A 27,279-nucleotide genomic window follows, 5' to 3' on the forward strand; every position below is an offset into this window, starting at 1 on the left:
TGGTTGTTTTTCTCTTCTGTGTTGAGGAGTTGTAGTGCGTAGTTAGGCTGGTTTGTTGGGAGCCATTCTGCTTTGACATTGAGTAATACTGCCGGACTGTAGGTGGCACCGTCCTATATAAGGTGGAGTTTGTTTTGTAAACTTCTCTGTCTCTATCTGCTAGAGGGGGGGGGGGGTGCAAAACCCAGGAGCCTGGACTGATCCGTGGTACTACAGGAACGAAAATTATCAGGTAAGAAACTAATTTTCCTTTTAGAAGTCCTGAGGGTAGGCCTAGTAATAGAGAGTTGCAATAGTCTGTTAGAAAATTTTAAGAGTTTCTAAGACAGTGCAGAATTCCTGTATTGTTAGTAGAGGTTTCAGCCAATGTAATATTCTCATCTTGGAGAATCCTGTTTTGATTAATTTGCTTATATGCTTTTTCATTGTGACGTTCCCATCAATCTGTATTTCTAGGTCCCATACTTTATCTGAGGATGTAATGTTGATGACTCCTAGCTCTAGGGTTGGAGGTTTGTTTATCGTGTTATCTCTCTTACCACACAATTTCATTTATTGGTATTTTGGGAAATTTTATAACAAGTTTTTTTTAAATTACTGGATGTTTTTCCACTGATAAAATTGATTGCCAGGCCGGTGCAAAAAATACTCAAGGACTGGGCCCAGCTGATTTTTATTGCTCAAGCATGGCCAAGGCAAGTTTAGTTTGTATGCCTGGTACAGCTGTCCAGCACCCCTCCTATCCATCTCAGTAACTCAAGAGGAAGGACATCTATATCATCCAAACCTTTCCTCCCTTATTCTGACATCAGGGATGTTGAATGCTTGCTGATCACCCACTTTTCCTTACCCAAAGAGATTGAGGATATAGTAGTGTCTGCCTGGAAGCCATCTACTATAAGAGTTTATGGATTTAAATAGAAATGGTTCTCATCTTGGTGTCTACAGACTTTCTTTTACCCATTGGCACGAGAACCAAAAGACCTACTTAAGTACTTGCTCTCTCTGTCTTCCTTGGGTATCAGAACTTCATCAGTGAGAGTTCATTTTAATGCCATAGTGGCCTACCACTTTCAAATTGAGGGTAGGCCAGTCTCCATTTAGCCGTAGGTATCCATGTTCATGAAAGGTTTGTGGCATACTAAACCTCCAATTGTCAAACGTCCTGTTCCATGGGACCTGAATGTGATTCTGGCACAACTAATGAAGCTACCATTTGAACCACTGGAGTAGGCTTCTCTCAAATTTCTCACATGGAAAGTATTAGTCTTAGTTGCAATTACATCAGTAAGCTCCAGGGTTTAGTTCACTACTTTCCTTATATGCAGTTCTTCCACAATAGGATGGTGGTCCACCGCACCCAAAGTTTCTACCAAAGGTGGAATTGCCTTTTCATATTAATCAAGCCATCATCTTACCTACATTCTTTCCAAGACCACATGCACATGAAGGTGAAAGGCCCTTCATTCTTTAGCTTAAACAGTGAAGAACCTTGGCTTACTACAGGAAAAGCGCTTGGCCACATCGTCAGAACTCAAAGCTATTTGTCTCATGATCTTAACCAACCTGGCATAGCAGTTGCCAAACGAACATTGTCTAGTTGGCTAGCAGATGGTATTGCACATTGTTATGCTCTAGCAGTCATGTGCCTTCGTCTGTCCATGACCTTATATCCCAGACAAAATGAGGGGAGGTAGGATGTTGTGCTTTGCTATGATTTGAGAGTGTGGTGAGGTAATTGCAATGGCTGAGTTCATGCTGGTTGGACAGACACTGTTGGATCTACAAGAATGTCACTCCCACATCTGTATACTCTTACTGGGAGTAGAGCTTTTGTACCTGTCCAATTGTGCATTATCCTTTTTATTAATTACAAAAAAGAGATTTTGACTGTTGGATACAGAATTTCATTTTATCCTGAAAGTCTTGATTACCAGTTTTAGTGAGATTGCTACCAACAATAGGGGGAAGTTACAAACAATGGCAGGAAGATTCCCACCTGAACATGGGGCATGATGAAGCTGCCTGGGAGACAACTTGCACGGCTCTCACAGAAAGGTGGCCAACTTCAGTCCTTGAGAGCCACAAACAGGCCAGGTTTTCAGCATATCCACAGTGAATATACCAAGAGAGATTTGCACACACTGCCTTCATTGTATGCAAATCTACCTCCTGCATATTCATTCTCAAAACGAGGGCTGATTGTGGCTCTCATGGTAGCAGTAATGACGGCAGAAAAAGACCAAATGATCCATCTAGTCTGCCCAGCAATTTGCTTATGGTAGTAACTGCTGCCCTGTGCAGGTTACCCCCATGCCTTCTGTTAAGGGTAGTAACTGCCCTCTGTGCAGGTTACCTCCATGCTTTCTGTTAAGGGTAGTAACCGCCCCTCTGTGCAGGTTACCTCCATGCTTTCTGTTAAGGGTAGTAACTGCCCCTCTGTTCAGGTTACCCCATGCAGAAATGTTATACCATCCCTTTCTTTAAATCTTTAGGAATATGCACTGTTTGTCTCAAGCTATTTTGAATTCATTAACCATTCTCGTCTTCAGCTCCTCTTCCGGAAGGGCATTCCAGGCATCCACTACCCTCTCTTTGAAGTAATTAAATGGTTAGTTTTTTCAAGGACTGTAGTTGGCCACCCCTGCTGTAACAAGATCCATGAGATTTTGGGGATTTATGCCCAGTAATAAAAAGAAAGTCACAGGGTAGCATCAAGCACCTGGGAGACTAGTGCATGATAGAAAGTCCTCCTCCTTTTGCTGCCACTTAATGTCCTGCTGTTTTCATTGGTAGCATTCTATACTCCACTGTGGTCTGCTGGTGTTTTGGGATTGATATGCGTCCATCTCACCGATCCTGCTATAGTGCAAGATTGTCTCTCTTCATACAGTTATTTACCAAGATAAAAGGGGCTCTGGCAAATCTTTTGGATTGTTTTATTTTCAGAGGTAGGAATGTTTTCGAATGCAGTTTTCCCCATTTCCATCCCTTCATTATTGCAGGTTTTCCAGCTTGAAGATGTGGTAGAAGAAACGGGCTTTGTTTTGGAGCAAGATTCAGAATACTGTCAAAAATTCATAGAGGAGGAAGAGGAAATAACACTCAGTGTTACCAGCAAAGGAGGAGGAATCCGACAATACCAGGTAAAAATGTTTTTGTTACACGGAAGGTGAGAATAAAGGTTAGCAAGCAAGTTGTGGCTGATACAGAGCATAAGCACATCACAGCAGATAGTCTTGACCCGTTTGAGTTTCGAATCTAAATGCCTGCATCAGGGGACAGAATCACTCTAAAGGCAAAACAGTAGAAGTAACATGATTTTGACAGGCTGACAGAAAACTCAGTGATGCAACACTGACTGCACAATTCTATTTAAGTACTTTTAATGCAACGTTGTTACTGACATAAACTGAGTAGGTCTAAATGGCCAGTTTTCCCAGTAGAGAGAAGTAAATAGAGAGCCCCAGGGGGACCAGTATTCAACATATTCATCCATGATCTGGAAAAGGAGCAGTGAGTGAAGTGATCAGAATTTAGGTGATAAAAAATGATTCAATATAATTAATATACAAGCAGACTTTGATAAACTGCAGGAGGACCTTGTGATACTGGGTAACTGGGTATCTAAGTTGCAGATGAAATTTAATGTGGACAAGTGCAAAGTGATGAACATAGGGAAAAATAATCCTAACTGTGTGTAGAATGCAGAATTCTACAGCAGGATTTTCGACTCAGAATACACTGAAATCTTCAGCTCAGTGTTCTGCAGTGGTCAAAAAAGCAAATAGATGGTTAGGAATTATTCAGAAAGAAATAGAAAAACAATATCATGATACCTTGACTACACCTCGAGCATTTTATGCAATTCTTGTGGCTCCATCTCAAAAACAAAATAGCACTAGAAGAGATACAGAGAGAGGACAACAAAAATAATGGAGATGGAGTGACTTTATGCAGACCAGTTTTTCTTATGAAGACTGGTTTGGGCTCTTCAGCTTGGCAAAGAGGTGACTGAAGGGATATAATAGAAGCTTTAAAAATGTTACATGGTATGGAATAAATGAATAGGGAATGGTTATTTACCCTTTCAGTACTAGGATTAGGGGAACACTCCATAAAACTAACTGGTAAAAGACAGGAAACAGAGAGTAGGATTAAATGGGCAATTTTCTCAGTGGAAGGGAGTGGACAGTGGAGTGCCTCAGGGATCTGTATTGGGACCCTTACTGTTCAATATATTTATAAATGATCTGGAAAGAAATACGACAAGTGAGATAATCAAATTTGCAGATGACACAAAATTGTTCAGAGTAGTTAAATCACAAGCAGATTGTGATAAATTGCAGGAAGACCTTGTGAGACTGGAAAATTGGGCATCCAAATGGCAGATGAAATTTAATATGGATAAGTGCAAGGTGATGCATATAGGGAAAAATAACCCATGCTATAATTACATGATGTTGGGTTCCATATTAGGTGCTACAACCCAAGAAAGAGATCTAGGCGTCATAGTGGATAAGACATTGAAATCGTCAGTTCAGTGTGCTGCGGCAGTCAAAAAAGCAAACAGAATGTTGGGAATTATTAGAAAAGGAATGATGAATAAAACGGAAAATGTCATAATGCCTCTGTATCGCTCCATGGTGAGACCGCACCTTGAATACTGTGTACAATTCTGGTCGCCGCATCTCAAAAAAGATATAATTGCGATGGAGAAGGTACAGAGAAGGGCTACCAAAATGATAAGGGGAATGGAACAACTCCCCTATGAGGAAAGACTAAAGAGGTTAGGACTTTTTAGCTTGGAGAAGAGACGACTGAGGGGGGATATGATAGAGGTGTTTAAAATCATGAGAGGTCTAGAACGGGTAGATGTGAATCGGTTATTTACTCTTTCGGATAGTAGAAAGACTAGGGGACACTCCATGAAGTTAGCATGGGGCACATTTAAAACTAATCGGAGAAAGTTCTTTTTTACTCAACGCACAATTAAACTCTGGAATTTGTTGCCAGAGAATGTGGTTCGTGCAGTTAGTATAGCTGTGTTTAAAAAAGGATTGGATAAGTTCTTGGAGGAGAAGTCCATTACCTGCTATTAAGTTCACTTAGAGAATAGCCACTGCCATTGGCAATGGTTACATGGAATAGACTTAGTTTTTGGGTACTTGCCAGGTTCTTATGGCCTGGATTGGCCACTGTTGGAAACAGTATGCTGGGCTTGATGGACCCTTGGTCTGACCCAGTATGGCATTTTCTTATGTTCTTATGTTCTTATGGTAGCAGATTTAAAAGAATTTAAGAGTGTATATTTTTAGTCAGTGGACAATTAAGTTGTAAATTTTGTCGCTGGAAGATGTAAAGGCTAGTAATATAGCTAGGTTTTAAAAAAACGGTTTGGGCAACTTTTTTCTGGAGGACAGCCCCAATAGCAATTATTAGCCAAGTAGGCTTAAGGTATGCAGTCTCATATTACCAAGAGCTGGGAATGGATCTTCCCTGTTTGGATTTCTTGGTTACTCCAGTTAACCCAGACTGGCAGCTGCTGGAGACCAGATTCTGGGCTTGATGGAGCTTGTCTTGACCAGAATTTCACTTCTTTTAACTTTTTTTTTTTTTTTTAATTGTAGCCTATTGCCCTTCTCCTTTCATTTATAATTAAAACAAGAAAGGATGTTCAGGTAGCTAAATCTAATTCCACTGACGCTCCTGTGGCTAGCCCATCTAATTGTCCCCTTTTTATTTTAGGAATACATCCCTCTTCAGACAGGGACTGCAGTTGATCTGGGTCCTACCTATCAAAACTACAGCAGTCGAACACGCCATGCTATTCTTCACATGAATCCAAACAAGATCAACCTGGACCTTATTTTGGAACTGCTTGTGTTCTTAGGTACTGAAATGTTTGCATTTTGAGCAGGCTTCACATTTATAGTGAATCTTGTGAAATGAGTATAGGACATACATTTTGTCCTTAACATATAAGTTTTATAGGGAGTTGCTAGGAAAAGCAAAATATATTAATGCTATTCAATAAGAGTTAAAAGACTACAACATTAAAAGAAAATACATCTCAGAATATACGTCAGCTTACTATGTGGGGCTACCTCTCATGAGACTAAAACAAGACCCCCAATTCCATACTCTGCCCTCCACCTCTGCCTGCCCCAAAATACAAATTTACAATCCTGTGCACTGGCTTGCCTTTGTTTTACCTAAGCAATGAGTCTTCTCAACCCCACATACTGCAGTCAGCACTTACTGTGGCTCATCCCCATCATGGGACTTAGGGATCTTTGTTTTCCATAGGGCAGTGGCACGCTACCTTCAGCACGCTGAGCCATATTAGCAGCAAACTCAATCTGAGCCACGTTGAAATATTTTCTCTTGAACCTTGGACTTTAAGCATTAGCTCTGTTGTATTTGGTGTTGCTGTACGGTTTATCTGCAGGCAGCATAAGGTGAGTACTGTTGCCTTAGACCCATATGGGTCAATTGATCCTGATAGGCTAGAGGAGGTAGATTTCAGAAGCAGTGTAAGGAAATATGTCTTCATGGAAAAGGTATTGGATGCATAGAACAGACTTTTAGTGGAGATGGTGGGGACAGTGATAATAGCATTCAGGAACACATGGGACATGCACAGCACATCTTAAGCAGTAGGGAAGCGATGGTAAAGCCAAAGAGTTAGTAGCCTGAATAGTACTGTAGTAGATTTGATTTATTAAACTTGTTAACTTGCCATTCAAAAAAAACATTGCAGCAGATTACAGCATAACATAGACAAATAGCATAATTTAAAACTGTATGGTATCATTAAAATAGCAGCCATCATATATTACTTAAAAAGCCCTAAAATCACCACTCCTAATGATAACTTGACTTGACCATGCCTCTACCTTCTTTCTGAACTGAAGATGGTTCAGTTCTTTTCACAAGTCTAAAAGGATGGAATTCCAAAGTGTTGGGACAATACAACTAAAATGCAAACTGTCACATAGTAGAGAGCCAGGGAGATCACTATAAGACATTGCTGAGAAGATATCAAAGATTTAGCCATCTCATACCATAAGTCGATTGGCCAGATATTTGGGCTTCCCCTGATTTAAGCACTTAAAAGACAAAAGGACCTTAAAATAGATCTGGCAGGGAACATGTAACCAATAGAGCTCCAGCAAGATTGGAGTGGACATGGTTACATTTTTTTAGCAAGAGACTAAGGTAAGGAAAAGGGCAGACTAGATGGACCTGCAATCTTTTTCTGCTGTCAATAACCCATGCTATAATTACACAATGTTGGGTTCCATATTAGGTGCTACAACCCAAGAAAGAGATCTAGGCGTCATAATGGATAACACATTGAAATAGTCGGTTCAGTGTTCTGCAGCAGTCAAAAAAGCAAACAGAATGTTGGGAATTATTAGAAAGGGATTGGTGAATAAAACGGAAAATGTCATAATGCCTCTGTATCGCTCCATGGTGAGACCGCACCTTGAATACTGTGTACAATTCTGGTCGCCGCATCTCATAAAAGATATAATTGCGATGGAGAAGGTACAGAGAAGGGCTACCAAAATGATAAGGAGAATGGAACAGCTCCCCTATGGGGAAAGACTAAAGAGGTTAGGACTTTTCAGCTTTGAGAAGAGACGGCTGAGGGGGGGATATGATGTTTAAAATCATGAGAGGTCTAGAACGGGTAGATGTGAATTGGTTATTTACTCTTTCGGATAATAGAAAGACTAGGGGGCACTCCATGAAGTTAGCATGGGGCACATTTAAAACTAATCGGAGAAAGTTCTTTTTTACTCAATGCACAATTAAACTCTGGAATTTGTTGCCAGAGGATGTGGTTAGTGCAGTTAGTATAGCTGTGTTTAAAAAAGGATTGGATACGTTCTTGGAGGAGAAGTCCATTACCTGCTATTAGGTTCACTTAGAGAATAGCCACTGCCATTAGCAATGGTAACATGGAATGGACTTAGCTTTTGGGTACTTGCCAGGTTCTTATGGCCTGGATTGGCCACTGTTGGAAACAGGATGCTGGGCTTGATGGACCCTTGGTCTGACCCAGTATGAAATTTTCTTATGTTCTGGGGGTGGGGGTTTCTGATTCTTGGTTTGTCATTTTTCTCTTGATTCTATGACCATTCTCTCAATGGTGCTTTTAATTTTTATTATAGCTTTTTTATGACTTCATGTCATAAAAAAGCTATGTAGCCAGATGGACTCAGGACCAATGGGTTATATGCTTCCCTGCCGGCAGATGGAGAAGGAGTCAGGTTTCAAAGCTGATGTCACTCTAGATACACTCCTGCAGTGACCTCGGCCCTCCAGTATCTCTCCATCTCCTAGCAGATGTAAATGTGTTTTCCCTATTGGGGGGATCGCTGTACCCTTTTGAATAAGAAATTATACTTTTAAATTGGGGAAAGACTGAGCCACTCTCTCCTGCGGTGATACCTAAAGTTTCCTCTCCCAGTTGAGAATTCCTGAGGTGATTTCTGAGACTCCTCAGAGATGTGCCTTGGTCCAGTAGTAGGTTCCCAGCGTGGACTTTGCTGCTGAAGCAGCTGAAAGGCAGTGGGTGCAGGAAGCCGAGTGTGGCGGTGACGCCAAAGCCCTCTCCCCCCACAGCTGGAGACCGTCTCTGTACTCAGCCGGTAAGTGCTGAGCCCAGGTAAGTAAAAAAAAAAAAAAAAAAAAAGAGAGGAGAGGATTCCTTGTGATCCAGAGACGGAGGGGTTTCGGTAAGATTTCCTCCGGTCTCCTTTCTCGATGCGCTGTACCGACATCTTTCCCGATCCCATTGGGGTAAGGGAAGTCGGCTTCCGAGCAGGTTAAATGACCTCCCCCCCCCCCCTCTCCCAGTGGGCTAGATCTCGCTTTAGGCATGGTAGGCGGCAGCAGCACCATCTGGCACACGTTTTTTGTACACCTTCTATTGCTCACTGTAGAGTGTTGGTACGCATAGTGCGTGCCGGCTCTGCGCACAACGTCACACTCATGTGTGCGCACAACATTAAACACATACGTGCTCACATAAGTATGCACACAACGTAGTGTGCATCTTTCTAGGCACAGAATTGCAGTAAAGCCGAGCGCATGGGCTGTGCTTGCACCTCGCCGCAGCCCACATAGGCTTCCAATATCTGTGCACACAAAATCTTTAGCGCGAGCCAACTGAACACATTGCCACCGTACCTAATGCTCAGACAGCAATGAAGCATAAGCGCCATTCTTTGTGTTGCCTGTCATATTAGGGCTACACAGTCTGACCTTGATTCTTACTTATTTCAGCACTGTGAGGAGGCCCAGGGAGAGTTGGCCTTCCCAGACTTTACTAAGTCTGGATCCTCTCAATCTGAGTATGGATCAGCCACAACCATAACCGGAAGTACCTCGGATCTGAGTAATCCTGGGCTTGAGTCTTCCATGGGCGAGGGAAATCCAGCTGTGCCAACCAGTACCTCCTGGGCTAGACATGGACCCGGCGGCCTTCTCTTGGGTGGAATTTTTCCAGGGCCTTCATTAAAGCGCAGTCTGCTTCATTTGCCCCTGGCCAGATGGAACCCCAACTGGTAGGGCCTCCCTCTCCCAGCCCTTTCAGCAGGCCCCGAGACATGCCTTGTCTCACCAAGGGTATCCGTGGCAGGGACCCAGACAGCACAGAAGAAGGGGATTCAGATTCCTTGGAAGATGGGGAAATCCCACCAAGTTTGGAGCCATATCGGAACATGTTACTGTTTTTCCATAGAGATGAATTTCTGGCCCTGCTTTCCCAAACCCTGAAGACACTGGGAGTTCCTGGGGCGGACTCTATGACTGAACCAAAGAAGAATCCCATTCTGGTGACTCTACAGAAAGCCTCTTGCTATTTTCCAGTCCTGGAAGCCATCCAGGAATTAATTGACCTGGAATGGGATGCCCCTGAAGAGAGTTTTATAGGTGATCAAGCATTAGAAGCACTATACCCACTGGATCCTGTAGCCAGAGAATGCCTGCATTTCCCTAAAGTAGATACGCTGGTCTGTGCTGTTTCGAAGTGAACTATCCCAGTGAAGGGAGGAACGGCCTTAAAGGATATGCATAATAGGAGATGGAGTCATCCTTAAGCAAACCTTTGACGTGACAGTAATGGCTTTACAGATTGCTTCCTGTTATGCCCTGGTGGCTCACTTGTGCTTGCTCCTCTCTAGAGAGGTGGGTGACTCAGGGGCGTATTCCAGAGAAACTATGGAGCCCGCTGCTGCCTTTTTAACTGACTCAGGCTTTGACCTAGTCCGAACCTCTGCCAGAGGAGTAGCCTCAGTGATAGTGGCCAGAAGACAGCTATGACTGCGAAATTGGTCAGCAGATGCAACCTCTAAGGCAAACTTCACTAAGATGCCCTTTAAGGGATCACTTCTCTTTGCAAGCAAATTGAAAAAGCTGGCCAGTAAGTGGGGTGAATCTCCAGTGCCCCAGCTACCAGAAGATAAGAGAAAGCAGTTACAGTGCTCCTCACCTATGAGGGGTCGATCCAGGGGGTCCCATCGCTTTCAGCCCTACAGAAATGCGAAATTTCAGAGGTCTCGGACCTCAGGCAGGTCTCAGTCCTTTTGGAATCAACAGCCATGGGGAGGTTCAGGTTCAGCCCGAACTCCCCAATGAAGTTTTTCTAACCCATCCATGGAACGAGGAAATAGAAGGTCAAATATCCCTCTTCTACCAGCTGAGGGTTGAGATCACGTCAGACAAATGGATACCAGATGTCATACGAGAAGGCTAAGCACTGGAGTTTCGCAGCACTCCTTGGGACATGTTCATGATGTCTCCTTGCCACTCTCAGCACGAGAAGCAGGCAGTGGAGGCTATCTTAATAAGGCTCATCAAATTAAGGGCTATAATTCCAGTACCTGCATCACAGGAAAGTACGGGCTGTTATTCCGTATATTTCATCGTATCCAAGAAGGAGGGTTCCTTTCTGCCCGTCCTGGACTTCGAGTGTCAAACCCCCCCCACCCCCATGAGTAATTCATTTCTGCATGGAAACTCTGCGTGCAGTGATAATGGCCTTACAACCGGGAGAGTTCATAACTTCCCTGGACTTTTCCGAGGCCTACCTTCATATTCCAATCCGGCAAGAACATCAGCGTTTCCTATGCTTTGTGGTACTGGGCCATTATTATCAGTTCCGGGCGCTGCCCTTTGGCCTGGCTACCATCCCCAGAACATTTTCCAAGATTAAGATGGTCGTAGCAGCGGCACTGAGAAAATTGGGAATCCTGATGCACCTGTACTTGGACGACTGGTTGATCCAGGCGAAGTCATTGGAAGAGAGTCTCCAGGTAACCAGCAGGGTGACGTTTCTGCTTCAGGAGCTTGGTTGAGTCGTAAACATGGACAAAAGCAGTCTCAAGCCCTCCTAGTCTTTGGAATATATGAGAGTCCTGTTCAAAACTAAGCCAGGCAAGGTCTTCCTCCTGCCCTCATGGATAAGGAAATTGATATCCCAAGTGTGTCAGTTGATATCCCAAGTGTGTCAGTTGATGAATGTGATAGGCCCCAAGGTGTGGAGCTATCGTGTGGAGCTAAGGCATATAGTAAATCCTCTTCTGGCTAGGTCTGAACTAGGACGTTGATCCCCAAGGAACCTGGATCTCTTCTGCAACTGAAAAAAATCGGGGAACCTTCGTATTATGAGATGCAGCCAGCAGGTTGATCGGGAGGCCCCAGTGATCTGCCACCAGCTGAAAGGCTTTGGCTAACAAGGTCTATTCTCCTGGATCCAGACTCCCCTGCTTAGAAAGTCTGCTCTGATGTCTTTTGCTGCGACGTGGGAGGCCTTGATCATCTATAGATGTAATTCCGCCCATTCCATAAAGAGATCTATCTCCAGTGACATCCTTTGTTTGATGGTGTCAACCCTGGAGGGTAGTACCCTGGGCGAGGGCACACATGCGACCATTTCAACATTCCCTGCTGTCATGTTGGAACCTGCTGTCTCAAGACTATTCAATTCGTCTCCATCTACTGATGGAAGTATGTTTTGGCTCCAGAGGTAGCTACAGGAAGTTCACCTGGGCAAGAGTGTAAACCTGTCCTCGCCGAACTGGCTGGTCCTCACGACAGACGCGAGCCTCTTGGGGTTGGGGAGCTCACTGTCAGGAACTGACGGCCCAGGGACATTGGACCAAAGAAGAGGCGATCTGGGATATAAACCGCCTGGAAGCCCAGGCAATCAGATTGACATGTCTACAGTTCAGCCACATACTGCAGGGTCAGGCAATCCACGAAATGTTGGACAGTGCAATAACGGTAGCCTACATCAACCGCCGGGGGGGAACCAAGAGCCAGCATGTGTCACTGGAGATAGATCGCTTTATGGAATGGGTGGAATTACATCTACAGATGATCTAGGCCTCCCACGTCACAGCAAAAGACATCAGAGCAGACTTTCTAAGCAGGGGAGTCTGGATCCAGGAGAATAGATCTTGTTGGCCAAAGCCTTTCAGCTGGTGGCAGATCACTGGGACCTCCCGTCGATCAACCTGCTGGCTGCATCTCATAATACGAAGGTTCCCCGATTTTTTTTTTTTTTTTTTTTTCCAAGACACAGAAGAGATCCAGGTTTCCTGGGGATCAACGTCCTAGTTCAGACCTAGCCAGAAGAGGATGTACTATACGCCTTCCCTCCATGGCCCCTGCTGCAGGGTCATTTGCAGGGATTAATCCTACTCGTAGCTCCAGTTTGGCGCAGGCTTCTATAGTATGCAGAAATGTGGAGACTCCTGGTGGAGACCCCCCTGTGTCTCCCACTGCACAGGGACCTGCTCCAGCCAGGTGCGGTCCTTCACAAGGATCCGACTCAATTCTTACAGTTTGGCCCTTGAAAGGGCTCGCCTGATGAAGTGTGGATATTCGACAGCAGTAATTACCACTTCGCTCCGCATGCAGACGTTCTCTGTGTCCTTTACATATATGCGGGTCTGGAGATTATTTGAGGCCTGATGTGAGAAATGCGGTGTTGCCCCCTCGGATGGTCAAAATCCCACTGGTTCTGGAATTTTTGCAGGATGGCTTGAATAAAGGGTTGGCCCTTAACTCCTTGAAGGTCCAGGTAGTGGCTTTCCCCTGTTTCAGGGGCGAGGTGAACAGAACCCATCTGTCGGTGTATCTGGACATGACCTGTTTTCTGAAAGGGGTAAAACACCCTCTGGCCACCCCTACAGTGGCCGGTTCCCTTGTGGAATCTTAATACCGTTTTGGAGATTTTGGCAGGGCCCTCCTTTTGGCCACACTGCAGTCTTTCCTTTCTCTTATTAACCCTGAAAACGGTGTTCCTGGAGGCGTTATGCTCAGCTGGTCACATCTCTCAACTACAGGCGTTGTCGTATTAGGAACCATTCCTCCAGATCACTCCAGGAGCATTACAACTTCGTACTATTCCATCCTTCTTTGCCCAAAGTAGTCTCAGAGTTTCACTTGAATCAGTCCATTTTGTTGCCATTCCCAGATAGGCACAAGCACATGTAAGAATACCGCCTCCGCCATTTAAATGTCAGTAGGCTTTTGGCGCAGTATATGGAAGTTTCAGAACTGGTGTGCAAGAGGACTGCTTGTTCATTCTTCACGGTGGAAGGAGACAGGGCGAACCAGCTTTGTGGGCTACCATATCTCGCTGGATGAAGGAGGTGGTCATGGGAGCCAATGTAGAGGCAGGAAAGCCATTATCCTTTTAGGTTAAAGCTCATTCCACTAGGGCTCGGGCAGTATCCTGGGTGGAAGCTAGACTGCTGTCTCCTGTCGACATCAGCCGAGCAGTGACGTGGTCCTCCTTACACATCTCCAGGTTCTATCGCCTGGACATTCAGGCTCGAGAGGATGCAGCCTTTGCAAGTGCGGTGATAACCCAGTCATGGGCAGCTCCTGCCCCAATCAGGAGTAGCTTTTGTACATCCCATTGGTCCTGAATCCATCTGGCTACATTCTAGGAAATGGAGAAATTACTTACCTGATAATTTTGTTTTCCTTAGTGTAGACAGATGGCTCAGTATCATGGCTGCCCAAGAACGATGCCAAGGATGCATAAAGGAATCAAAACAAATTAATCCCTGGCACAATGAACACATAAGAGAAGTCAAGCGAAAGCTTAGAAAAAAAGAAAAAGAATGGAAAAACAATAGAACTACTGAAAACCTAGCACAATATCGAAAACAGCTGGCATACTACAAAAAAATAATTCTTGATACGAAAAATAAATACTTCAGCTCAAAGATATAAAAATTTACAAATAAACCAAGAACCTTGTTCAACATAGTTAATGATCTCACCAAGGATAAAAATAACTCTCCTGAAAATTTACCAGAGAATCGTTGCAATGAAATAGCACAATTTTTTAGTGACAAAATCGAGAACTTAAGAACCAAAATACCAAAGACAACCAAACAAGAAATTAAAATGTGTACAAGAGATGTTACACAGTGGTCCAAGTTTACTGAGATATCAAATCTTGAAGTAGAGAACATGCTAAAAAAAAAATCCTGCTCCACATAAAATAGATGCATTACCTATAATGGATTTTAAAAAGTTATCAGATATCGCCGCCCCAACACTAACAAAGATAATAAACTTGTCCCTGAAAGAAGGATCTATGCCCGATATACTGAAAGGAGCAATAATCAAACCAATAATAAAGGAAAAAAACATGGACCCTCTAACACTGACCAATTATGACCAGTTTTGAATTTACCATTAATTGCGAAACTAATAGAAAAAACAGTTCAAAAACAATTATCAGAGCATTTAGAAAACAACAACATTCTATATCCATCACACCATGGCTTCCGTAAACATTACAGCACAGAAACACTACTACTGTCACTAACAGACAATATTCTAAGAGGCTTTGACAGTGGAACACATTACATTCTTGTATTATTAGATCTATCATCACCATTCGACACAGTGAACCATGAAATACTAATCAAGAGACTGGAAGAAATAGAACTACAAAGCAACACAATTACATGGTTTAGATCATATCTAAGCAATAGATTTTTTTCAAGTACAGATTAAAAACACAATGTCTGAAAAAGTAAAGTTACAAACAGGAGTACCACAGGGGTCTGCACTGTCAGCGACACTCTTTAATATTTACATGTTACCACTATGCCATCTATTTGCTGGTCTTGGAATCATACACTACATTTACGGCTGATGACATACAACTAATCTTACCCATTGATGACACAATTGAAAAAACATTAAGCTTAGCCCATATTTATCTTGACATAATCAAACAGTTATTAAACCAAATGGAACTAGTGATAAATATTGATAAAACTGAGTTCCTACACTTAGAAAGAAAAAATATAAACCTAATTCAAACACCAATAACACTCAAAAATAATCAAAAAGTTGAATTAAACGAGAAGGTGCGTAACCTTGGCATAATAATAGCTTCTGAAAATTAAAGAAGGATATTCTAAACTAATGGTCCTAAGGAAACTAAAACCGTTACTGACACTATCAAACTTTCGCACAGTACTACAAGAATTAATATTTGCGAGCACTGATTACTGCAATGCACTGCTACTGGGATTACCTTATGTGACGATAAGACCACTTCAAATATTACAGAACTCCGCAGCAAGAATTCTCACAGATAAAAGGAAAAGGGATCACAACTGATACACTCTCCTATACTTTCCTATAAGTAACCCACTTAAATTTGTATTCTTTCCTGTAAATAGCACGTTACAGCCTCAACTCTTGTAAGTAATCTGCCTAAACTTGTATATATTCCTCTAAATAGCTCGTTACAGTTTTAATGCTTTAATTTCTATGCCCCCTGCTCTATGTATAATCCTCCTTGTTTTCCCCTCCCTGTTGATTGTAATTTCTGCCTTTAGTTACAATGTGAACCGGTATGATGTTTGCATACTAATACCGGTATATAAAAGTTTTCAAATAAATAAATACACTAGCAGAACTACACTGGCTACCAATAGAGCAAAGAGTACAATTTAAAGCACTTTCCACAATACATAAACTGATTCATGATGATAAAGCGGAATGGCTTAACACAGCGCTATGTGTACATGTACCACATAGAAATCTAAGATCAGCGAATAAAGCTCTCTTAACTGTTCCGTCGGTTAAAACAGCGAGTCTAACCCAGGTCAGGGAACGAGCATTATCACTGGCTGGACCCATCTTATAGAATACAATGCCTCTTGAAATAAGATTACAGAGAAATTTCAAACTGTTCAAAGTAAGTCTGAAAACCTGGCTTTTCAAACAGGCTTTTTATAAAGAGAACAGAGAAAATAAGTAAGGAAAAGTGGACAACAAATCAGCACCCAGCAATTAGTTACACATGCTACTGGTAACTGTTTTCACTCTCACTGATAAACGTAGATAAAATTTGAAAGTACAAGAATGAATTACATGTAATCTAACCATGAGACATGTATCAAAAGGACAATATATGACATGAATCAAATAGCCTTTATATGAAATTATGTTACCAGATATTTATTGGCACTTCTGTTAAGTATTAACGATTTTTTACTATATGTGCCTTTTTGTAAACCGTTATGATGGTAAATAACTTAATGACGGTATAGAAAAGATTTTAAATAAATAAATAAAATATCAATTCCAAGAGGTTACAGGTAAGTTGTCGCCCAGTCCCTAGATCAGGGCATCTATAATCTTGCTGGGATTCAGTGTTTGGTTGAGTACAGTTACGGTTATCCTTTTTTAATCGAGTTTTTTTCCATTTGTATGTCCACACTGGCTTTTGAAGAGTATACTGAAGGGCTGAGGTCACTGCAGGGGTGTATCTAAGGTAACGTCAGCTTTGAGCCCTGACTCTGGTTCCATCTGCTAGCAGGGGAGCATATAACCCAATGGTCTTGAGTCCATCTATCTACATTAAGGAAAACCAAATTATCAGGTAAGTAATTTCTCCAGTGGGCATGCTCAGGCTTCAGACATTGCTAACTCCAGAGGCTGTTTTGAGTACATAAGAAGAGACATTGTTGCCCATCCCGTGAATTTCTTTGTTAGTCAATGTAAGGCGAGCTGTAAGTTAGCCATTATTGTCCCACTTATGTATGGACAGTCATTCCGCCATAAATAGACAAACATAGAAACATAGAAATGACGGCAGAAGAAGAACAAATGGCCCAGCAAGTCTGCCCAGCAAGCTACGCACTTTATCCATTTTTTTCCCTTTTTCTCTCTCCCACCTGTTACTATTGGCTTCCAGTACCCTCCAGCCCTAATTCCCCTCCACCCAATTTAGAGATCAGCTTTGAATCTGCATCCAGGTGACATCCATCTCAATTGGGGGTAGCAACCGCCGTAACAAGCAGGCCACCCCCTTTCCCCATACTCTTACCCACCCCTGTTTTTATTTTTTTTATTTATTTATTTTTTTTTTTGAAATAGCAGCCCTCCATCCTTCCGCTCCATGAAGGTGGAACACCAACTACTGGCCACTGGCATCCCGCTCCGTGAATGCCACTGTGGCTACTGCCGCTCCGTGCAGTGTTTGAATGCCTCTGTGGCTACTGCCGCTCCGTGCAGTGTTTGAATGCCTCTGTGGCTACTGCCGCTCCGTGCAGTGTTTGAATGCCGCTGTGGCTACTGCCGCTCCGTGCAGTGTTTGAATGCCTCCACTTTATTCACGCCCTCTAGACTTGATGGATCCACAGTGTTTATCCCACGCCCCTTTGAAGTCGTTCACAGTTTTAGACTTCACCACTTCCTCCGGAAGGGCATTCCAGGCATCCACCACCCTTTCCGTGAAGAAATACTTCCTGACATTGGTTCTTAGTCTTCTTCCCTGGAGCCTCAGCTCGTGACCTCTGGTTCTGCTGATTTTTTTCTGACGGAAAAGGTTTGTCGATGTCTTTGGATCATTAAAGTTTTTCAAGTATCTGAAAGTCTGAATCATATCACCCCTGCTCCTCCTTTCCTCCAGGGAGTACATATTTAGATTCTTCAATCTCTCCTCGTATGTCATCCTATGGAGACCCTCCACCTTCCTGGTCGCTCTTCTCTGTACCGCTTCCATCTTGTCCTTGTCTCTTTGTAGATACGGTCTCCAGAACTGAACACAGTACTCCAGGTGTGGCCTCACCAAGGATCTGTACAAGGAGATAATCACTTCCCTTTTCTTACTCGATATTCCTCTCTCTATGCATCCCAGCATTCTTCTGGCTTTTGCTATCGCCTTGTCGCATTGTTTCGCAGACTTCATATCATTAGACACTATCACCCCAAGGTCTCTCTCCTGCTCCGTGCACATCAGCCTTTCCCCCCCCCCATCGAATATAGTTCATTCGGATTTCCACTCCCCATATGCATGACTTTGCACTTCTTGGCATTGAATCTCAGCTGCCATATCTTCGACCACTCTTCCAGTTTCCTTAAATCCCGTCTCATTCTCTCCACTCCTTCCGGCGTGTCCACTTTGTTGCAGATCTTAGTGTCGTCCGCAAAAAGACAAACCTTACCTTCTATCCCGTCCGCAATGTCGCTCACAAAGATATTGAACAGGACCGGTCCCAACACCGATCCTTGCGGTACACCACTTAAAACCGCTCTCTCTTCAGAGAAAGTTCCATTTACCATCACGCATTGTTTTCTGTCCGTCAACTCTCTCTTTTTGTGAGAGAGCCTTTCCACTGCTGCCACTGCATGGAAGGAGGTGATCCAAGGTGGTCAGTGTACTGTGTGCTGCTCACTTTGTGTCATTTCTGTACCAGGCCCCAAATATACAAGGAGTTTAAGTCATTGAATTTTGTGACAAAATAGTTTGTACTCTGAATACTGCTGCTTTACTACTTATTGAAGGCTAGGGCTCTCACTTTTTTTTATGAATAAATGTGGACAGAGCTGAGTTTCAAATTTATCTTCTTGTTTTAATTACTAAAATTTATTTGTAGACAAATGCAACTGAATGAGGCTTTTTAGGAAAAATATGCATGTAAGCAAGTTAAGAGAAAATGAAAAATAGTTTCAAATTGAAAAAATAAAATGGAAATACATTTCCTCTTATGGTATGGGAGCAAATGCATCTGTTCAGGGGCAAGCAAACCTTTTGAGACATGGAACCCTTCTGTCCATTCTATTAGATGGGGACCCCTGAATTGAGATACACACGCACACACTCTCTCACTCACTTTCTCATACTCTCACTCACACTCTCACACACACTCTAACTCTTGAACCAGTTGCATCTGTCTTCCTGTTCATTCCAGACAAGTGGGTTTTGCATACCTACCAGCAGATGGAGGCAGAGAATAAAAACTTTTCAGGCACTGCTACATAACCAAGAATGCCACCTGCAGTCCCTCATCATTTCTCTGACTCCAGCAGATGATAGAAGTGCAAACTTGTAGCCTATAAAAAATAAATAAATAAAGACAGACATTTCAAGGAAAAGTTTAAAAAGAGAAGTTGACAAGTTGGTGCTTCCTGAGGTGTTAAGTTCTTTCGTGGGCCATCCCTCACGTACAGCATGGCGAGTGGTGGATTGTAGATTCCTGACGTCTTGGCCCTCTACATCCAGAGGGTTGAAATCCAGGGGGCCTGATTCCCTCCCTGCCTCTGAAATCTTCTCTTTCCCAGAAGCTGAAGCGGGAAAGAATTCTTTTCATTGCTTTTTCCTGGGCCCTGTTACTGCTGTGCTGTGCCTTTAAAAATTAAAAAAAAAAAAAATAGAAGGAAGCTGAGCAAGCGGGGCAGGGATGATCGGTCGACAGGAGCCGAGCAGCAGGGGTGAGAAGGTATTCTGGTCTTTGAGGCAGTGTGGGGGGCCCAGGACAGCATAGACAATGTGTTATCTCGCCGGCAGAGAGCTGTGCTTTGAGTGGATTGCGGCATCAGGATGATAGCGGCACGAGCGATTTGGCTATGGCATTGGGCCTGCAGCATGAGAAAGTGTGCCGGACCTGCGGGGGCTTCCTCAGTGTGGCCTCTTTATGCTCCAGCTGTGTCTCCGGAGGAGAAGGAACCTCCACGGAGACTACAAGGAGCAAGCGCCTCACCTGGTCAACAGATCCCATTTCAGAGGGCTCTGGGTGGGGGTGGAGGCTGTAGAAATGGTGACCATCTTGAATCCACGTGGAAAGAAGCAGACAGTTGCAAGGGAACACAAGGACTCCCTTCCTTGTTATCTTCTGTGAGCTTTTCTTTAGGGGAGGACCGGGAAGTAGCAGGGGAGCCAGAGGAGGACATGGTGAACTCAGAGTCCAGTTCTTCAGAGTTTTTCTACAGATTTTCTCTTGTTACTCTGTAAAGTCTATTTGGCGAAAAGGGGAGCAGTGAGCAAACTTCCATCTTCCAGAAGTCCCCACACCTGGCTAAGAAGCCTAGACTGGCTAAGCCAGCAAGGTATTGGGGGGGGCTTCTTCATCTCCTGGGACTTGTCCAGCTATCGGGAGAGGAGGACACCTTGGAGAATTCAGATGGCTTATAGGAGGATCCAGGGGATGACCCAAGGGGTAATCCAGACAACCCGGATGTTAAGGATTTGTTGGATCCTGAAGAGATGTCAGTCACAGAAGGAGACAATCCTAGGGCAATGTGCTTGTTCCGAAAGGAGGAACTGTGTCCTCTTCTTCCCCATGTCTTGCAAGAGCTAAGCAAGATTGCACAGGAGGACCCAGACAATGAAGGGGTGGACCCAGTCCTTGGTGGGCTGTGCAGACCACCAAAGACTTTCCTTTTACCAAAGATGGTTAAAAAGTTGGTTATCCAGGAATGGAATACTGAATTGGGCCTAAAGTTAGCCAGGGCAATGGCTAAGTTGTATCCCTTGCCGGAAGAGACCTTGGAGCTCTTGAGGCTTCCTAAGGTAGATGCGGCGCTGTCAGTGGTTACCAAGAAGATGACATCCCAATGGCAGAGACATCTGCATTGATGGATATTCAGAACCGGAGGTTGGAGATTCAGTTAAAAAGGCGGCAATCTGTGCTAGTCTTATGCAGCGGGCATGTTTGCGCTGGGTCCAAAAGATGCAGAAGAAGGTATTTGTCCCTGCAGTGCCTGCAGCTGATGCCAAGCAGGCAGCCCAGTTGGAAGCAGAGGTGGCATATGTGGCAAATGCATTGCATGATATGGTCAGGATGATTGCCAGGAACATGGTCTCCGTTGTGGCGTCCCAGAGACTTCTGTGGTTGGTACTACAGGAACGAAAATTAGCAGGTAAGGAATAATTTTCTTTTGGGTAATCTCCCTTTCAAAGGAAAACTGCTGTTTGGAGAAGATCTGGAGCAGTTAATGAATCATTTGGGGTAGTCAAAGGGTAATAAGTTGCCTGATAAGAAGGTTGGCAAAAAGACCTTTCCGCCGTGATCTCGTTTTTGGGATCTGAGGAGATTTCGTTCCAGCAGGAATTTGAATGCTCCAAATCAGAAGCAGAACTTGGGAAGGCAGCAATCCTTTTTTGGGGGGAATGTAGACCTTCCTGGGACAGTTCCGGCCAAGGGGCTGGAGGAGGTAAGACTTCCCAATGAAGGCAGGCTGGTCCATTCTCTTCCTTCAAGGCCATCAGAGGGAGACTAGCCCTCTTTTACGAATAGTGGACCAAGTGATAAGAGAAGGCTATGCTTTAGAATTTTCTTGCCCGATCAGAGAATCCTATGTAGTGTCCCATTACATCTCCCGCGTCAGACAGGAAGCGGTTCGGGAGACATTGCAGAGGCTGTAACGACTGGATGCAATTGATCCAGTTCCTCCAAAAAGGAAGGCACGTTTCGGCCCATTCTTGATATGCAGAAGGTCAATGCGGCATTGCAAGTTCCGTGATTTCGCATGGAGACATTGTGATGGTGATAGCAGTGGTTCGCAGTGGGGAGTTTCTGGCATCGGACTTGACGGAATCCTATTTTCACATCCCCATATGTGTGGAACATCAGAGGTTTGGGGGGTTCATGGTGCTAGGAGAGTATTTTCAATTTTGGGCTCTCCCCTTCAGGTTGGCGATGGCACATTGAACTTTTACACAAATAATTGTTATGTTGACAGCATCGCTCAAAAAATTGGGAATTCTAGTTCACCTGTACCTGGATGACTGGCTCATCCATGCAAAGTTGGAGTTGGAGTGTTGGTACTCAATTCATCTGGTCATGGAGAAATTGTAGTCTCTGGGCTGGGTGGTGAAGTTGGTGAAGGGTCACCTATAGCTGTCCCAGTCGTTGGAGTATCTGGGGGTGCAGTTCGATACTTATGTAGGCAAGGTGTTCCTTACTTTGGATAGGATTATGAAATTGCAGGGTCAGATGCTTCAGCTACTATATCTGTCAGTGACCCAGGGTCTGGGATTATTTGCAGATCCTGGGTTCTGTGGCTTCTACGTAAATTTGGTTCCATGGGCATTTGCTCACATGCAGCTGCTTCAGAGGGTCTTTTGTCCCTTTGGAATCCTCTGTCGGAGGAGTTTCAGGTTCTGTTACCTCTTTAAGAGGGTTCCAGGTCCAGTCTCTCATGATGGCTGTTGAGACTCAGTTTGAAGAGAGGATTAGAACTGAAGATTCCAGATTGGGTGGTAGTTTCCACGGATGCCAGTTTCAAGGGTTGGGGGGCTATTTGTCAAGAACGGGCAATGAGGACTGTTCACAGGGCTCTATTGACCTTTCTGCCGCAAATTCTAGGGCAGATGGTGTGCGTGTACTCTGACAATGCAATGATGGTGGCCTATATCAATCATCAAGGTGGGACAAAGAATCATCAGGTGATTCAGGAAGCCCAGGAGCTATTTGTCTGGGCGGAGAGACATCTAGCGGGCTTAGCGGCATCTCCCATGGCCGGAGTGGACAATGTCCAGGTGGATTATCTAAGCAGGCAGCAACTAGATCTGGGGGAGTGGGAATTGTCAGCAGAGGCCTTTGCCCTTCTCTGGTCCAAGTGGATCATCCCCAGTTTGAACTCATGGTGTCGCAAGGGAATGCAAAGCGGTTCTTCAGCCGCAGGAGGGAGGTTGAGTCGGAGAGGATCAGCGCTCTAGTCTAGCCTTTGCAACAAGGCTTCTTCTGTATGTGCTTCCCCCGTGGTCCCTCGTAGGTCGAGTGTTGCGTCGCATAGAGAAGCATCCCAAGCGGGTGATTCTTGTAGCACCAGAGTGGCCGCGCTATCCATGTTTTGCTAACCTGGTTCATCTAGCGATAGGCGGTCCTGTCTGATTGGCTCATCTGCAGGAGTTGCTGTGACAAGGACCAATCTTTCGGATTGGGCAGATCTCTTTTGGTCTCATGGCTTGAACTTTTGAAAGGTAGTAATTGCCACTTTGTTTCAGGCTAGGAGACCGGCTACCTCTTTGGCATAAATTTATTTATTTAAAAGCTTTTCTATACTATCGCCAAGTTAATATACCATTGCAACGGTTTACAAATAGGCACATAGACTAAGATAAGTAAATGTAGGTTGTCGTACATTCTAACAGGTGCCATGTATGAAAAGTATTTGAGTCGTGTGTGGAGGAAGGCCTAGAGCCCTTAAGAGTGGACATTTCTCAAGTCTCAGCCTTTTTGCAGAGGGGTTTGACAAAGGGATTGGCTTATAACTTGCTCCGAGTACAGGCAACAGCTTTAGGGTATCTTCGAGGTAAGTTTCAAGGGATGCCCTTGACTTCCTATCCAGAAGTCATTCATTTTCTTAAGGGAGCAAAACATTTTCATCTGCCGGTCTGTAGATTGCATCCATCATGTAACCTTAATCTGGTATTTCAGACTGTATGTGGTTCCCCTTTTGAGGAAGATCCTGAAGACTGTCTTCTTAGAGGCATCCTGTTCAGCTAGGCGGATTTTGGAGCTTCAAGCTTTGTCATATAGGGATCCTTTTCTGCGGATTACAGACAGAGATTTGTTGCATATGGTCCCTTCCTTTTTGCCGAAGGTAGTCTCTTCTTTCCATATCAACCAGACTGTGGAACTTCCAGCCTTCCCTCACTTGGGGTAGATACGCCACATGTCAAAGAGCTACACTTATTGGATGTTCGCCAGACGCTCTTTTTCGGTGGTCAGATTATCTGTTTGTCTTGTTTAACAGAGCAAAGAAGGGAAAGAAGGCTTCTAAAGCCACCATTGCTTGCTGGTTGAAGGAAACAAATCTTTTTGTTTATCTTTGTAGGGTCAAATGGTTGCAGGTGTAGGCACCTCTTGGGCGGTGTGTCAGCTGGTATCACTGCAGGAAATCTGTTGGGCGGTGACATGGTCTTCCCTGCACGCTTTTGTGAAACATTACTGATTGGATGTTCTGGCACCTGTGGAGGCCATGCCTGGGGAAAGTGTGTTACACTTAGGTCTTTCGAGTGCCCACCCAGTGTAGGAGAGCTTGGGTAAATCTCACTTGTCTGGACTGATCTGAAGTATGAACAGGAAAGGAAAATCGGTTTCTTACCTGCTAATTTCATTACTGGAATAACAAAGATCAGTCCGGAAGCCTGTCCCCTTAGAGTACGAAAGACCTTTGTCGCTGCTGTACATTGATTATGCTCTTTTAATGTTTTCTATATATGTTGAAGGATTTCATTTCCCTCTTGAGTATGGGCCTTCAGGTTAAGGGGCACCAACTGGTTTTTCTCTGCTCACCTTAGTTAGGGGTGTTAGTTGCTTATCAGAGTGAAGATCATGGCTTGGAAACAGGTCAGTGCTGATGGACTTCAGGTGGCACTCTGTTATGTAGCAGTTCCTGAAAAGTTTTTATTCTCTGCCTCGATCTGCTGGTAGGAATGCACAAAACCCACTTGTCTGGACTGATCTCTGTGGTATTCCAGGAATGAAAATTAGCAGTTATGAACCAATTTTCCTGTATCTTTTCAGAAGCTGTTAAGGCTCATTTATTTATATTGGCATTTGCATATCTGCTTTGAATATGTCTGATACATTGAGGAAGTCTGATTGGTTGAGGCTGTGATATTTGGTTGATTAGATTTTGGTGCAGAAAAAATATTTTTTGTTATGTTTTTTTTTTATTATGCCAATTGATCTAACATCTAATTGATTATGCCAATGTTTTTTTTTGTTATGCCAATTGATCTAACACCTCCACGCCATCCCTAACCTCCACCTATACCACGGTTAACCATATCTTCTATCGTTTACCTGTGTGAATTAATAACCTGTCCTTTCTCTTCCTTCTCCGCCAAGTTCTTATCACCCTGTTATATGTAACTGCCTTTTCTGCACCATTGTTATAGTTTATGTTTACTATGCACCCCTGTTTTATATGAGCCAGCATGATGTGACTGCTGTCTCGAATGCCGGTATATAAAAATCTGAAATAAATAAATAAATAAATGTTTTATCTGTTTTTATTTTTTTTTTATTATGGTTTGTTTTTTTTATTTGTTATCCGCCTAGATGTTACAATACAATGGGCTATACATTTTTTAAATAAGTAAATGACTGCTGAATGCCTTGAGCTTTCCTTGTAATATCTGAATATCTCCTTTTTCCAAACTTTAATGTATCCTTTTGTACAATTTTTTATTTTAATCTTACAGATGTTAGTCCACAGTACAGGAATATAGAAGGAGCTGTACTGATTTTCTTGCCAGGGCTTGCTGACATCCAACAATTATATGATCTCTTATCTTCTGACAAGAGGTTTCACTCCAAGAAAAGGTAATTATAAGCCTTAACTTCAGTCATAGATTTTAGTGGTGTTTGCCTGTTTTGGTCTGTTTAAGGAACAGGTCTCAAACCAGATAAACCCAAAGCCCTTGTCTGCTATTTTCATTCTTTTGGGTTTTCTGATAATTTTCTGATGCTTCTTTTAACCAAAAAATAATGGTTTAAAGAGCAATAAAACAGAGAGGAGCATAATGGAAGGATCCGTTGCAGATTGCTTCTCTGGCCTGCAGGTGGCACTGTGAGCCAGAGTTCTCTATCAGCGTCCCACACTTGCTCTTTGGGAACACAGGAGAGGGTGACTGCATCCAAATTCTTAGATTACATTGGTAAAAAAAAAATATAAAGATATATATATATTTTGTTGCAGTGTCTTTGTAATTATAAATGTGAGCACTAAATGGTTGGTGAGTAATGTTTGGAATGTATTTCCGTTGTGGCTCTTCAGTAAGGACATTGAGTAATATATCAGCATTAACTCTGTTTCTGTTCAGCCTCTCTGTTGAGCTGACAATGAGTTTATTTGCAATTTGCAAGGTTGTACAATACAGTTTATTTAAAACAACCTAAATGCTAAAAGAAACCTGCATAACTAACGGCTCGATACAGTAAGGCTGCGGTAAAAACAGTGCGGCAGTGTCAGGCGCACCCTTCCTCCCCGCACGCACAGTTCTCTTCACTAACTCCCCGATACTCTCCTCTAATCGCATGCAAATGCATGCCACGGCTGTGAAGCGTTAGGGAAGGGTTATGCCCGTGCAACCCATTTTACTGTATAGGCGCTGTAACAGCGCCTATACAGTAACCTGGGTGCGCTGGTACCTGTCATTTCAAATGACATTTGAATGACAGGCACCAGGAAGTGTAAAAAAAGTGTAAAAAGTGTAAAAAACCTGTGTGTTATATAAAAAAATAAAACAATTTTAAATACCTGTCGGAGGGCCATGGGTCCAGGCGGCTGGTGAGCGGCGGGCAGCCATCAGCGGCATCCGGTAGTCCCTTCTCCCTTCCTCCCCTCCCTCCCCTGCCTGGATGAGCGCCAAAATCGCACGGGCGGGTCGCAGCGGGGGGGGGGGGGGGGGCGGCAGCAGGATCTCGGGAGCGCGGGTAGGCAGCAGCGGGGTCCGGGGGGGCAGCGGCAGCGGGGTCCGGGGGGGCAGCGGCAGCGGAATCGAGGGGTGGCAGCGAGATCCGGGGAGCGAGTAGCGGCAGCGTGTTCGATCGGGCAGGCAGGTAGGTGGCAAAATAAAGATGGCCGCCTGCACGGGAAAATCGTGCAATTGGCCGCTGAAGACGTGACGTCACACCCCGTGACGCCAAACGTCGTGACGTCACGTCTTCAGGCGCCAATTGCACGATTTTCCCGTGCAGGCGGCCATCTTTATTTGCCACCTACCTGCCTGCCCGATCGAACACGCTGCCGCTACTCGCTCCCCGGATCTCGCTGCCGCCCCTGGATCCTGCTGCCGCTGCCCCCCCGGACCCCGCTGCCGCCTACCCGCCACTCCCGGATCCTGCTGCCGCCACCCCCCCCCCCGCTGCCGACCCGCCCGTGCGATTTTGGCGCTCATCCAGGCAGGGGAGGGAGGGAGGAAGGGAGAAGGGACTACCGGATGCCGCTGATGGCTGCCCGCCACCCACCTGGACC

At 44.2% G+C, this 27,279-nt stretch overlaps 1 protein-coding gene across 1 annotated transcript in view; it reads left to right on the top strand.

Annotated features, from left to right (window-relative positions):
• The window catches only part of DHX29 (DExH-box helicase 29), a 226,813-nt gene that overhangs the window by 113,576 nt on the left and 85,958 nt on the right, over positions 1-27,279 (top strand). The window contains exons 14-16 of the mRNA XM_029577204.1: positions 3,006-3,146; positions 5,749-5,893; positions 25,505-25,625. Coding sequence (XP_029433064.1) covers positions 3,006-3,146; positions 5,749-5,893; positions 25,505-25,625 — 407 coding nt within the window. The remainder of the gene's footprint in view (positions 1-3,005; positions 3,147-5,748; positions 5,894-25,504; positions 25,626-27,279) is intronic.

Source organism: Rhinatrema bivittatum, chromosome 1 (genome assembly GCF_901001135.1).
Source record: "Rhinatrema bivittatum chromosome 1, aRhiBiv1.1, whole genome shotgun sequence".
Taxonomy (NCBI): Eukaryota; Metazoa; Chordata; class Amphibia; order Gymnophiona; family Rhinatrematidae; genus Rhinatrema; species Rhinatrema bivittatum.